The 15,074-nt window shown below is 40.0% G+C and overlaps 1 protein-coding gene across 3 annotated transcripts in view; it reads right to left on the bottom strand.

Moving 5' to 3' along the window:
* MAEA (macrophage erythroblast attacher, E3 ubiquitin ligase) overlaps positions 1-15,074 on the bottom strand; it is a 47,016-nt gene that overhangs the window by 21,436 nt on the left and 10,506 nt on the right. For all 3 annotated transcript variants that reach the window (XM_042871419.1, XM_042871418.1, XM_042871420.1), the window contains 2 exons: positions 10,320-10,502; positions 6,315-6,518 (listed from right to left, as the gene is read on the bottom strand). In XM_042871419.1, coding sequence (XP_042727353.1) covers positions 6,315-6,518; positions 10,320-10,502 — 387 coding nt within the window. The remainder of the gene's footprint in view (positions 1-6,314; positions 6,519-10,319; positions 10,503-15,074) is intronic.

A 15,074-nucleotide genomic window follows, 5' to 3' on the forward strand; every position in this document is an offset into this window, starting at 1 on the left:
TTGTAACTGGTGCAGCACTGCTTGAAGTGTCAAGAAGCCCTTGTAACATAGGCCAATGCTCACAACAGTCATAAAACTTTGGAAGTCAATGATAGAATTTATTTTCTTCCAACAATTCTCAAAAGCAAAAAGCAAACCAGCATTAACACAGCTGTTTAGCTAAGTATCTCGGAAGGATCGTGCATCTACTTAATCACTGATCTAAGACCATTAATTTGCAAAACTGATTGGCATGCAGAACCTACAAAGCAAGGTCAATTTAACTTAATATTGTAGAACTATTTATTTCAAGTGCTCTCTTGCATCTGGAACTTCATTGCCAATGCTCCCCCAATACACACCATAGAGTATAGCAGCTCTTCTGCCACTCAGATTTTTGATTCATTTGCTCCCTGACCTAAGACACAGTACAAATTTAAAGCATCTATTTCAGAAAAAAGTGATAGCACAACTTGCCCAACACGTGCAGTAAGGCAGGAAAATTTATCATGCTATGATAAACTAAGCAAAGAATATTTACAGCATAGAGTGACAATTTCAGAATGTAATTGGTTTTTCCACAATATTGGCAAAATTGCTGTTATAACATATTAAACAGAACGTAAGGAAGCTTTTTTCTACCTAGCTTATTAAAGAGGCTAGAAAAAGCACCAAATTCATAAAAACAACCCTCCAACAGACAAAGGCAGCACACTTAACCACAAAAACTTCCCTACAAACAGCAACCAACCTCCTACTAAGACACTGCACCTCCAGAACTAGATCAGAGCCAGCAGTGTGCTCTTGCAGCTTGGAAAGCAAATGGTATCCTGGGTTCCATCAGAAGAGGGGTGGCCAGCAGGGGCAGGAGGTGATTGTCCCCCTCTAGTCTGCTCTTGTGAGGCTCCATCTGGAGTACTGTGGCCAGGTCTGGAGCCCCCAGTACAACAAAGACAGGGAGCTGTTGGAGAGGGTCCAGAGGAGAGCAACAAAGATGATCAGAGGACTGGAGCACCTCCCCTATGAAGACAGGCTGAGGGAGCTGGGCTTGTTCAGCCTGGAAAAAAGAAAGCTGTGGGGTGACCTGATTGCAGCCTTTCAGTACCTAAGGGAGCCTACAAACAGGAAGGGTCAACCCTCTTTGAAAGGGTTGATAACTGCAGGACAAGGAGAAATGGTTTTAAGTTGAGGGAGGGAAGATTTAGGTTGGGTGTCAGGGGGAAGTTCTTCACAGAGGGAGTGGTGAGGTGCTGGAACAGCTGCCCAGAGAGGCTGTGGGTGCCCCGTCCCTGGAGGTGTTCAAGGCCTGATTGGATGGGGCCCTGGGCAGCCTGGTCTAGTATTGAATGTGGAGGTTGGTGGCTATGCATGTGGCAGGGGGGTTGAAGACTCGTGATCCTTGAGGTCCCTTCCAACCCTGGCCATTCTGTGAGATTTGCTGATCAGCTAGTGGCACAGAACTGTACCAACATATAACACAGCAGAACATGGGACGCCAACACTAAGATCAAAGACAACTCTGCCAGCTAACTGAATGTATGAATCTGTAAATGAAAATATACATTTTTATGTTGGTGTTGCACTGCAAGGTCACAATGGAGTCAGAGTAAGATCATCATCAAGTGTAACAAGCTGATACTGATGAGCTTCATTTACATGCAATAAAAGAAACACCTTTAACATCTAGCTTGTAACTTCAATCCAAACCACTTTTCACATCATTAGGGAGTTAGAAAACATCAAGAAAAAAGTGCAATAGAATCCTCTCCCCCCTGCATTTACTTTGGCACAAGCATGACATTTCTGTCCTTGATTGTTAGCTCTTACTTTAACATGACTCATGTTTTTATATACATTTCCATTCCCAGTACTGATGTTCAACTCTTTGAAAGGGTAGATAAAAGCAGGACAACATGAAATGGTTTTAAGTTGAGGGAGGGAAGATTTAGGTGGGATGTCAGGGGGAAGTTCTTTAGTATGAGACTGGTGAGGTGCTGGAACAGGCTGCCCAAAGAGGGGCTGTGGATGCCTTGTCCCTAGGGGTGTTCAAGGCCAGGTGGCCCTGGGCAGCCTGGTCCAGTACTAAATGGGGAGGTCAGTGGCCCTGCACATGGCAGGGGGGTTGGAGATTCAGATCCTTGAGGTCCCTTCCAATCCTGGCCATTCTGTGATTCCTTTAAGACATGACATACAGAATACATAGTACCAGCTTTAGTTCCTGTATTATGCTTTATAACCTATAAGCTGAGCTGTGCACTATAACTTATTTCTACATTGAGCTAGTTAGTTCTGGCATTTAAACTTCCATGTGATTTTCACATCAGCACTTTTCATAGCCATTTGCTTCCTAGCTTATAACCACAACTTTCAAGTGCTTATCTTCCTTGTCATGAATTCAAGAATCTAATTCTTGTTAAGATATTTAATTTAGTAAGCAGACTAGAATTTGCCTCAGCCCATCAATTATTATTAAAATTAGGCACTATGGTGAGTCAACCTGCAAGCAAACTGTCTGCTATGTACTACTGGCAAACATGTGAATGATTTAATGGCTTTTGGCCACTGACGCAGAGTAACTTCTAAGCTGTTTCCACCCATGAAGTACCATAGCAGCTCTGCAGGTCTCTTGGCATTCAGAAGCCACGTAATGAACTTTAAACATGCAGGCTGAAACTTGTTCCCAAGACTGGTCTAACAACTATTGAAAAATACCTAATCTAGGATCCCCAAGATGGAACTGAAATGGAAAAAGCTCTGCCTTTTAAACAACAGCAAATACCATGTTTTGCCATTTGGTCTGCAACCACAAAAACAAGAATAGCTAAGGTTGGTAATTCTCAAAATTCAGTCCAACCCCTTTGCTCAAAGGAGGGCTGAGTAGAACAGGTTACTTAGGACCATGTCAGTCCAGTCTGGTTTTAAACATCTCCAAGAACAGAGAGACCCACTGCCCCAGTATGTCTGCTGGGGACCCCAGAAATAGATGAAGAACACCAGGCAAGTCTAAAAGAGTATTGAGTAGAGAGGATGGATCACATTCGTCCACTTGCTGGCAACGCTTATCTCAGTGCAACCCAGAATGCTGTTAAAGAGATCCTGTCAGAAAGGTGCATCGCTGTCATGTTCAGCTTGCCCACCAGCCTCACCACCCATCATCCCCTTCCCTTTCTGCAAAGCTGCCTTCCAATCACACATAGCACATACTGGTGGCATGGAGTTACACTTTCCTAGGTATGGGACTCCCTTCACAGAGCCTCATGAGGTTCTTGTTTGCTCATTTATTCCAGTTGCTCAAGATACCTGCAAGGGGAGCACAACTCTCTGCTGTATCAATCACAGATCCTAACTCTCATCACCTGCAGACTTTAAGGACACTGTCCCATCACCTACTTCATGATGAATGACACTGAGCAGTACTGGACCCAGTTGTGACTTCTGTTCTACCTCACTCGTGACTGGCCTTAAACTGAATATAAGGTCATAACAATCAATTGTTTGATCCTAGCTGCTGTGCTAAAAAAAAAAAAAAAAAAAAAAAAAAAGATCTGATCTTCATTTATAACAGCTCAGGATTTGAGGAGGAGTTGCCCCCCAGACATGGGGAAAAAAAAAAGCAGCATAAAAATGCACAAGGAGAGAATCACAAAAGCAAAATTAAAAAAAAAGAAAACAAGAGCTGCTCTCAATCATGCAGGCATTGCAGGCCTTTTTCCAGATTCCTACTTAAGGGTGTAATGCCTACTGAGCAGTAATCACATTGTCTTGGTATGTAAAAAAAACAGGTAATAGACATAACCAGATTTACAGCAGAAAATGTGATCCTGAACTCTGCAGTGGTAGAGACATTTATCAAAATTACAGTTGGGACTACAGTAAACAGAAAGATTACTGGGGATCAGAGAAAAATATCATGATATTTCGTAATCTCCAGAGCAGAGTTGCATTACTAAGCATTAGAGAATGACTCAGTGCCCACATCTTCCAGCAAGAGAGGAATAAAGAGCAGAAAAGCAGTCTGTTACTGAACTCAAAACACCACAGATTCTGTGCAACTATCAAGCCTCATTATCCTACTGCTGCAAAAGCAATTTACTGTACTGTAAAAGATCAATACAATGTTGAGATACTACGGGATGTATATCCTCAGTTAGAGTAAATGTGAGCATCAAGTGCATAGTTTCATCAAGCTGGAAGAAATAAGTTCACCACATGTACAACTAAGTTGCATTACACTTGGATATTATGTAAATAAAAATACTCCAGCTTGGAGGCAGCAGTTAAATGAGCTTATTTGAAAATAAACAAAAACAAAAGCTTCTGTTCAGTAGAGTAAAAAGCTGAGAAGCTTCACAAGTGCAGTGCCTCATACCACTGTCGTGTAATCTATCATAAGGGACTTTCCACATCCATGTCTAAACCAAAACTGAACATTCACAACCTCTGTCCATTCCATCGGAATGTCCCATCCCTGGCGGCATTCAAGACCAGTCTGAATGGGGCTTTGGCAACCTGGTCTAGTGGGACAAGTCCCTGCCTATAGCAGGGAATTCAAACTAAATGACCTTAAAGGTCTCTTTCACCTCAAACCATTCTATGATTACTTATTCAAGCATATTTTTCCCCTTCATTGTAAGTTCTGCCAGAAGTGCTGCTGACCAGCAATTACAGCATCCCTGAACGGAACAACTGTCTTGCTCTGCTTTAATGATTCAGTGCAGCAAGTCTTTCAGCAAGTAAGAGTAAAATTATTTCCTATTAACAGCTGGTAACTCATTTCTTCCCCTCTTTCCTTCAACCTTTGTTTACCACTACCAATGCAGACTGAGCAGGATCAGACTGGTATGCTCAGGACCAACAGGCCCATACGTTCTAATTTGACATCAGTAACTAAAATCTCTTCACCTCAACTGGCTCACTGAGATGCTCAGCTACATCACCTAGGAGAAGCCAAGTACATACTTCACAATACCACTTAACTCTGCAACTATCATCACAGACAAATAATTTTAAGATGAACTACATACCTTCTGGCATTAAGAATATCAAAGGAACTTAAAAAAAAAAAAAAAAAAAAAAAACAAAAAAAAAACAAGAATCACTGAGGAGCAAATATTAAATTCTACCTAAAGTTTAGCAAAACATGACTTTAAGGGAACAGAAATTTGTTAAAATCAGTTTTCAGGTCCAAAGATGGGCAACAATGCTTGCAAAGAGCTTGGAGAATATGCCCTACAAGGATAGGCTGAAGGAACTGATGTTGTTCAGTCTGGGGAAAAGGAGGCTGAGGGGAGACCTTGCTGCTCTCTTCCAGTATCTGAGAAGTGCTCACAGCAAGGGTGGGGTTGGTCTCTTCTCACTGGTGACAGGGCGAGGGGAAACGGCCTCAAGTTGCATCAGGGTAAGTTTAGGTTGGGTATCAGGGAAAACTGCTTTACAGAAAGGGTTGTAAAGCACTGGAATGGGCTCCCCAGGGAGGTGGTTGAGTCACCATGCCTGGATGTGTTTAAAAACCATTTGGATGTGGTGCTCAGGGACATGATTTAGCAGAGGGTTGTTAGAGTTAGGGTAGTGTGGTTGGACTCCATGATCTTTAAGGTCTTTTCCAACCTGAGAAATTCTGTGATTTAATGTCTACATGGTTATGAGAGGACAGCAGTGCAGATTCTTCATAGCATAAAGAAGCTATGCCAAGGTGTGTCAAATCCAGGCTACTATGAAACAACACGTTTCAAACACTTAAGCATTTATGAGATAGAAGCAGAACCAAGTAGATACCAAATGAAAAGGAAAATGACAGCCATGGAATTTTAGATGGGGAAATAAAGAGAACTGCATAAAATCTGTGCTGACTGTATACAGGCTACTTAAATACCTCAATCATATGTCAATTTATTTTCTGAAGTGCAAGTCAGCATGCATTAGGTACTAGGATACAACACAACAGTTGTCCCAGCAATCAGCATAGGCTATCCTGCCCAATCACCTACACAAGTCATTTAAGACAAATGGGAGGCTCTACCAAAAGCTTAATCAGCAGCCTACAGACCAAATTCAGCATGACATTTGCAGAAAAAAAAAATCTTAACTTTTAGTCACAAATGCTTCTAGATAAACTTCTTGACTTTTAAATGTTCTGCCTTCAGTTTCAGCTTATTAAATACTTCACATAAATTATATTTCTGTGTAAGGAAAACATACTCAGCCGTAGAAATACCAATAGATAAATAATAGTAACAAAGGCACTAGTTCATGAAAAAGCTGCTAAAGAACTGAAGCAGCTTGCTTATATTTACGAGTTTCCTCTTTAGTACCATTTTTTAGTGTATGTTACCAACCTCAATACCACTTTGTCTTGCTAGTTTTACAGCTGTGTTGTAGTAACCACAGCGTAGGAGGTGTTCCACCATCATACGGTCCATACGTTTCTTCTTCCACATGTTTGCAGCAGCTGGCTGGTCACTACTGTGTTCTTTCAGGTGTTCAATCCTACGTTTGCAGAGTTTTGCACTCTCATCTTCAGCCTGGATTGACTCAACTGCCTAAAAAGCAGAAGTTAACAGGAACAAATCAGGGCTATACAATTTCAATTGGCTTTTAAAAAATAAAATAGGAATTGTTAGTAAGCATTCTTTATATAGTTACTCTTTCTGTAGTTACTCTTGATAGCATTTCATTTAGAAAGACAAATCTCATGGTAGCACATTAGTTTCAGCATACTTGGTCCACTTTTGAGACACTGGCATACTATTAACAGACACTTTTGACACAAGTTACTTATGAGCACATGCACATTTAATCAGTTGCTTTTTTCTTACTAGCTGAATGTTAAGAGAAAAAAAAGCAAAATACATTTTGGCATAGAGTTGTCTAATAACCTGCAAAGACCTTCATGCATGTTCACAGTCACCTGGAACTCATGAATTTCCACCTCCAACTTGTGCATGGCTTCTTCCTCAAGCAGCTGTCTTACTGAATTACGCCTGCTAAGCAGTGGTATAGAGTAAACCCACATTATTTCTAATGTACTGGAGCCATTTTAATCAGTTCCTACATTAATGAAAATTATACAAACATTTGGTCCTTTACCAACTTTAATTCAAGGGTCTTAAAGGAATTTTTCCAGTATTATTAGCACTACCAATATGGTATGATTTTACTTCTACCACTCAGGAAGCACGTCTCTGTTAGGAACCTTACTTGGGAAAAATAAATGTATCCAAAGGAAGAACAACAACACTTGAACTTGTTCTATTTATGTCCCTTGCAACAGAAATTATTCTACTCCAACACTTAAATTCACATATTGACATGCCTAGTGCAAAAGAGACAGCAGTACTCCCATATCAGAATCACAGAATGGCCAGGGTTGGAAGGGACCTCAAGGATCATGAATCTCCAACCCCCTGCCACAGGCAGGGCACCAACCTCCACATTTAATGCTAGACCAGGCTGCCCAGGGCCCCATCCAATCAGTCCTTGAACACCTCCAGGGACGGGGCCACAGCCTCTCTGGGCAGCTGTTCCAGCACCTCACCGCTCTCCTCTGTAAAGAATTTCCCCCTGACATTCAACCTAAATCTTCCCTCCCTCAACTTCAAGCCATTTCTCCTTGTCCTGCAGTTATCAACCCTTTCAAAGAGTTAAAACTTTATTATTAATTATTTTATTATTAAAACCACCAAATATTGTGGTCAAGCTTGTTCTGATTCAGCCTTGAAGTTCCATAGTTGACTATTAATGGTTCAAGTTTTACCAGGCAATTTTACTACGGTTGTATCTGTAATTTAAAACTTGCTGACTCCATATACAGCACCTGTCAGACATGACCCATAGTTGTCAACAGAACACAAGAATGCTTGCAGTACTTTTATATGCTTGCTAAGGTAAAAGCAAACTAGGAAAGGTAGTAGAAGATGGAAGCTATCTGTGATATCTCACCAGCAATGCAGTTTCAAGTTGGGCTACTTTACCTGGGGTAATTTAAGCTTGCTGGCATTGTGTTTGAGTACCTCCACGGCTACAGGAAGAGGAAATACCATGAAGTTCTCTCATCCAGACACAGACCAAAAAACCTGGGTAACTTTAGGCAGCCTACATCATGCTCCACACTGGCATGGCTCCCTTCGAAGTATTCAAGTTATGCACCCAGGCTACAATGTCAACCCCAGCTGACACCTTCAGCTGCAGAAGCACAGGTTGATTCTAATCATTTCTACAATATATGTTCATCTACAAGCTTCCATCTAAAACACCAGTCACTATACAAGATGCTTTGCTGCAATTCATAAAAATAACCCAGCTTGCAGAAGTTTATATTAATAAATTCAGTTTTATTTTGTAATATAGTCTGGAGATCAGTATTTCAGTTATGTTAGAGGTTCCCCTCCCTCCCCCCTTTCCAGCAAATAAACAAACAAACCAGAACATACTTTCACTTCTCAGAAGTCTGCAGCATTATCAGATGTGAAGACAACCACAAGAATTATTCTGAATACAACAAGGAGAACTCAGGGCAACCAAGCATAAAGGTTGAACCTGTTCTCATTTCAAAGATCTCACTTCATATAGTTTTGTACCTGGATTTATACAGCTCTTGCTGTTTTGGCTTCTTTTGATCCTTCTAATGCAGACAAACACTAGATATTCTTCAAAACTCTCTTTAATCTATCTGGACTTGCCCTGCTGGACATTAATAAAACTTGAAAGAACAAGCATATTAAAAAAAAAAAGGATAAAAGAGAAAAAACAAAGGCCTAAGCTGCTCCAGGATCATTTTCAGAGCCCAAGAAACCCACTGTGCTGAAAAGCTCCTTTTTAAGAGGGAGGAAGGTGCTAAGTAAAGGATCCATCCAGTTCTATTATGGCCATCTCAGCAGTTCATCAGATCTCTGTCTAAACACAGAAGGAAGCAGAGATCCCACTTGCATCCAAAGGCCCTAAAAAAAACAATCATTTTTGCTCCTGGCAGGAATTACAGAGAAGACAGTTGGAATCTTCAGCAGAAGCAGGATCTTTATTTCAGGAGACTCGCTGTTGGTTAACAGCCATTTATTTTTTGCCTGTTGTCCTTACTGAGAAGATGCAAGATTTCCCACAGTCTCTCAAAGCAGTTAAAAAAAAAAACGAGCCATTACAATGAAGCCTCAGACCCAAAGCACTCCACAGTCCCTTCAGACACACTCCCAAAGTCAGCAGATTTAACAAGTAAATAACTTACTCCTCCACATCATTACTGCAAACCTACAAGCAAAAAATCTAACACCTCTTTTAGAAACTGTAATTTCTTTCTGTATGCAAGTGAAAAAATCCACTTCTTTTAAAGCCTCTTGAAGTCTCACAAACCAAAGATGAAAATACAACAATTAGATTTATGAAGGGTTTTGCAGCTCAGCTATTTCAATGCCTAAATAACTGCTAAAGTAGAAAACTCCAAACCAGCACATGACAGTGTTGCTTTTACATTACAAACCTCTGAAGTATTTTGATGCTTCACTTAATAGTCTCAAGATCTATATCTGTTTGCTACTTCATTTAAGTTTTAATGAAATGCCTTCACTAACATTTGTTTATTTTTAGAGAAGCACTGCTCTAATGCCAAGAGAGCTATTTTCATTCTTCTGCAATATATATGTCAAGTAATTTTCTGATGAATTTCAGGATGAGTAATATTCCCATCCAAAACATAGATGCACTATTCCACATATATTTATAACTCATTCTTTTTGGAAATATGCAGTATAAGCACAAAAGTCTGGATGCATTTCAGACAAGCATTCTAGTTTAGCAGTTAGAAGTGTTACTTCGCTGAACCTGGCTTAAAATGCTTCTAGCAATACTCCCAAGGAACTTTCTAACCTGCTGGTTCACTGTCTACAAGAAACATTCAAGTCTCCAACCCAGAACACCTCTCACTTTCCTCTGTAATGAATCCTCAGCACTGTGTACAATATCCACTGGAGTTTGTGTATTTTCCAGTCTCCTCTTTGACTTGACTATCCTCAAGTGATAAATGACACCAACTGCACAAATTTTTCTTTTAAGTGAGCAGGAATTGATACGAAAATTCATTCTGCTGCTGTTTCTTTTCTGTATGCAGAGAAATTGATTTTCAAGACTATTAACACATGAGTTTTACTTCTCCATTTTTCAGTTATGGCAGTTATAACACTGTTCATAAGTGCAGTGAAGCAAGGTTCAGTACATTCTTAGGTTTCCCTGCGCATTCTATACTCTTTGCTTAAGTGCATACCTTGAGAAACAAATCAAAGCAGACAGCATTGCAGAAAGACACTTGACAAACCTTGCAAAGACAAAACAGTAACCAGTAGAACACCTCTTACCTTTCTTTTCAGCACGCTGAGTTTCTCAACTACTCCATCTAGGAGACTAACAACAGAATCCACAGCAGGACAACTGCTCAGTGTCTTCTCCAGCTCTGCCACGACCATCGTAACGTGACTTGTCTCTCGATCAATGTTTTTCTGCGCAGCTCGAAACCGTTTGTTCAGTGTTTCATACGGCACCTGAACGAGAAACACAAAGTCATTAGGATTTCTGTATTTAAAAAAAGTCAGGTCTTCTAGTTAATTAAACTTCTAACAAGTTTAGTTAATGACCTGAGTTTTCATTTCAAAGCCCTTATTTAAGCTCTTAGCATGGTGCTAACACACTTCAAAGATCACGAAAAACAGTGACAGGAAATAAGCTTGGAGATTTTCTGATACCCATGTCACTTATCCTGCCTTGACTGTAGCAAGCACCAATGAAAACAGAAAGCAAGGAAATGTGTGTTAAAAGGAAAGCTACAACTAAACTATCAAGAGAACACCCTTCAGAACAGGATTTTGATGGGTTATTTCTTTCCAGCAGGAATTCACAAGATAACTGCAAATTACATTCTGAAAAACCATATGTTATGCATATTGACTCCTGAAACAGTTAGAGATGACACATCAATAGTTATCAGGAAATGCAATAGATATACTAGTTGCTTCTACACAAAAGACTGCTTAAGACCACTTTCAATACTAGATCTGCTATGAATATAATGCTAAGAGAAACTTCACGCAATTAAGTTTCCCTTCAGTGAAAAAGCCTATTCCATATGACTCAGTTCAATTACTTTAAAATTCCATACCTTGGCTTAAAGACTAATTGCTCTTGGAAGTCTTTTGTCCTCTTATTTGTCCCATGTGTTTACAAAACATTCATATCAAAACTGCTGTTGATAGCAGGTAGATGTACAAATGAAAGTAATGTACAGCCTGGTCAAATTTTATGGTACTAAAAGAATTGGACAAAACAGTGTTCAGCAGTTCTCCATCACGACGCTTCCATTACAGCGAGCACAAGCAACTCAAAGTTGTTAGAACTGCTCTGTTTCTTCAGAGCTCCAATGGTAACAGTAACTCTAGAACTAAACATTCTGCTGCTGCACACAACTCATCTGTATCTCATCTTGAAGAAGTCCTTTGGGTCATTACTATAATCCTGATTGCTTATTGCTGACGAAAGGCATAACTTCACTAACCACCAGACTTGTGACTGAAGATAAAACAGGAAATGTAAATCAGAGTTCTGTTTGGTACATATCATGTGTATTACAAATCTCTCCAGTTTCATCATTGCTAATCACATTTTATCAAGTCTGTGAATCCACTTTCTTCCTTCTAATCATCTGCATGCAAGAAAGTATCCCCAGGGTCCATCTCTTCCCAGGCTCTAGGGAACAATGACACAGCACAAGCACTGCAGTTCACAATTAGAAATGCACTGAGAAACAGCTCAGGCTCAGCATAAGGAAGATGAGCTTCCTAAGACTTCACACAACCTGTAACAGGTGGATCTTATTTGCCGTGGGAGTGTAACAGTAAGGTTACATTGGTAACCTTATTGATAAGGTACCACAGGACTTCTCCTACTGTCACAAACACTTCAGTGTTTCACTTCACTGCAGTACTTTTTTGCCACCTCAGAGACCCAAAAGACAGAACAAACCTTTACCATGGGAAGTACCACTATGAAGCACTATTTTTCCCTGTAACGCTCCTAAAAAAAATCCCAGCACCACAATCCCCCAAGCTGAAACTATGTGAAATAAAACACCACAAAAGGCTTGCCTACATCATGATCCATCTTTAGCCCTCACCTTCCTGATTTCCACAAAAATAAATCAATAGTTTCAGAGCTCCTCTGCAGACACTATGCGTTGCATAGGGGCACGTGGTTTTGAACATGTTTCATAGTAGAAAACCTTGTTTCCAGCTTCACAGCTTAATGCCAAACAACACTCTGACAGTACCTTCCTTGACTCCCCCACTCCCACCTCCCTATTCTTACTATTCATTAAAAAATACATTTTCTTCAGTTACCTGTATTTACTGGGTTTACTTTCTGCAAGCATTTTGCCCATCAGCTTTCCACACCACACTGAAGACATGCTTCAGTCAACACCTGCAGAAGTCACTACTGGTTTGAGGTACCTTTGACTATCAAAAGTGGTTTTGTTAAATTCTGAAGACACTGGTCTGAAAGCCTTACCCTTAAGCTCCCTTTTCCTGAGTTTCTTTGCAGCATACAAGAGCAATAACACTTCCCGTTTCCCATGCTCTGTCTCCGCCGCACACAAGTTTCTGGCACGCTCTGTGTTCCTATGACATTTAGAACAACTGGACTTTCAATTTCAGCTGACATCCTTACACATTTATATTGTGTCAAGGTACAATAGGTCTTTGATTCCTGTTTTATCCATTCCCCATCCTCCATCTCAAAGATTTTTACAATCTCATGTGGAAGAGGCTAAGAGCTGAATAATTTTACCATATCCTCTAGAATTAGATACAGATATTTCTAAACAATTTAACATATCAAGGGAAATGACTACAGGTAAAAGGACATACTTGTACAACTGCTCACCTGCAGCCTGAAACCACAGAACTCTTCAAAAGGTTACAGGCATTACATCAGTAAGTTTACAATTTACTCCAATACTAAAAGTAAATGGAAAAAAAAGTAACCAAGCTGCTACAGACTACCAGAGACGTAACACTTCTACTGCCCCTACCTTTCCATGAGCAAACCTGGATGAAACAGCTATCCCTAATCAGGGCAACTGGTTTACAGAGCTCAGCCTGATTTAAAATCACTACTTTCAGAGAAAATAAAAAGGAAAACACTACTAAACATCAAACAGTTTGAAACAAACCTGCAAGAGCTGACAAGAATGTATTTTGGAAAAAGCTCAATACCAACTTGTCCTACTCACTGAAGCTGGAAAATATACATTACACTTACAAGCACACAAAAGGACAAAAAGGACCAAAATTTGCAGGCAGCATGTGTGAATTCAGTGTCACTAAATCAGTTCTGCATCATTTCCTCATCAACTTTCACAGCTGCAGATACACCATCCAAGAGAAGCATGCACTAAAACAAGTCCAACTTAATTCCAACTCCTCCGAAGATCGAAGTTACAACAACCTACACAATGGATAAAGTCACAGAAATAAGTTTTTCCAAGATCCAAATTTTCCTACTGAAGCATTAAGGACAGCCCGCTTGGCTGGAGACTTGTGCACACAAGTGCTTCTAGGTGCTAAGTACTAACAGAGAGGCAGACATAACTGAATAATCTGATCCAAGTGTTTTCTTCATTGCAGCCATTACTTCACTCTGCAGTGTGAGCAAAGCAAGCCAGAAAGCTTTGGCAGAGCATGTTCTGGGACAGCACAAGCACTTGTAGCTCTGGAGACAATCTTAGGAGAGAACTCTTCGGGTCTTAAAGCTGAAATCAGCAGAAGAGGAGGAAAGAAAACCCTGAGAGCTACACCTGAATTGTTCTCTTTTCCTTCCACTCAGATGAAAAACACAGCTAAGAACGTACAGCAGCAGCTTTAAGCTTATACTTAGGAACTCCACTGCAGCATTAACTGCCGTGCCTTCACCCATATATGTACATAAGGTGCTAGGGCAAGGCTGATTAAGGCTAAAAATAATGGTTTCAGTCTGATTAGATTGATTCTCAAATCATGTAGGAGCAGTGGCTAGGACTGTTGAACAATAGATTTAATATAGCACTTGAAATACCTTTAAATATACTGATGGCTGAATTTGAAATTAACTACTAAATACAATTTCCATCAAACTACACTTTGGAAGAAGCCATTCATTTACTAAATGAGGCCATTTTCTCGACATTTTCTAAACGCATAACGAAACTAAGGAGAAACAGCAAGTATTAAATGCTTGCATGTATTGTATCCTGATGGTTAGCAGACTGTATACATTTCTCAACCGTTTACTATCAGGTTTTAGAAGAATCAATGCAGAAATATGAACAACATCATTAAGTCAAAACAAGCAATCCTCTATACAACATTTAAATGAGATTCTTTAATTTTCTTCTAAATGCACCTACATGCACATATTTAGTACTCTACCCATAAATCAAAAATATAGAAACAGACTGCCCACAAAGATTTACCTCAAGCCAAACTTCTCCATAGCTTCAGTGAAAACTGACTTACAAAAAAACAACACATGCCATAAGGAGATACCATCTTCAGTCTTCAGCATTACAGGACTGGAGTGGAATGCATATCATTTTCACCCTCACAGAAGTTCCATGATTATAGCGATCAAAGCTTCAAGATCTCCACTGCCTCAGAAGTATTTAACATCAGTGGGAGTCAGAGAAGCAGCCTGGACTTTGCCACTTTTAGCACCTGGAATTCCACTAAGCAGCTTAATGACATCTTGAGAACCTTGTAATGCTTTGGCTGTTCAGCAAACCCACAGCTTCCACGACAGTCCATCACTCCTCTTTCATTAGGCACTGGGGTTTCCAAACATACTTTCTCCCAAATACAGAACCTTTTATGTATGAAATTAAAATAAAATAACTACAGCAAAATGATTTTTGCAAAGGTGTTACACTAACCCAGCCACAACAAAAAGCAGGTTGAGTCACAACTAGAAATGCAGCGCTCCCTATCATCATGGTAAACAGACATCCATTTTATTCAGCTGCAGTTCCACTAATAAGCAGTTTAAGTGACAAAGGCTTTACAGACAGATCAGCAGAATAATGAACATGA

The sequence above is a fragment of the Lagopus leucura genome, unplaced genomic scaffold (assembly GCF_019238085.1).
Source record: "Lagopus leucura isolate 7727_CA_CO unplaced genomic scaffold, USGS_WTPT01 Super-Scaffold_100004, whole genome shotgun sequence".
In the NCBI taxonomy this organism is placed as follows: Eukaryota; Metazoa; Chordata; class Aves; order Galliformes; family Phasianidae; genus Lagopus; species Lagopus leucura.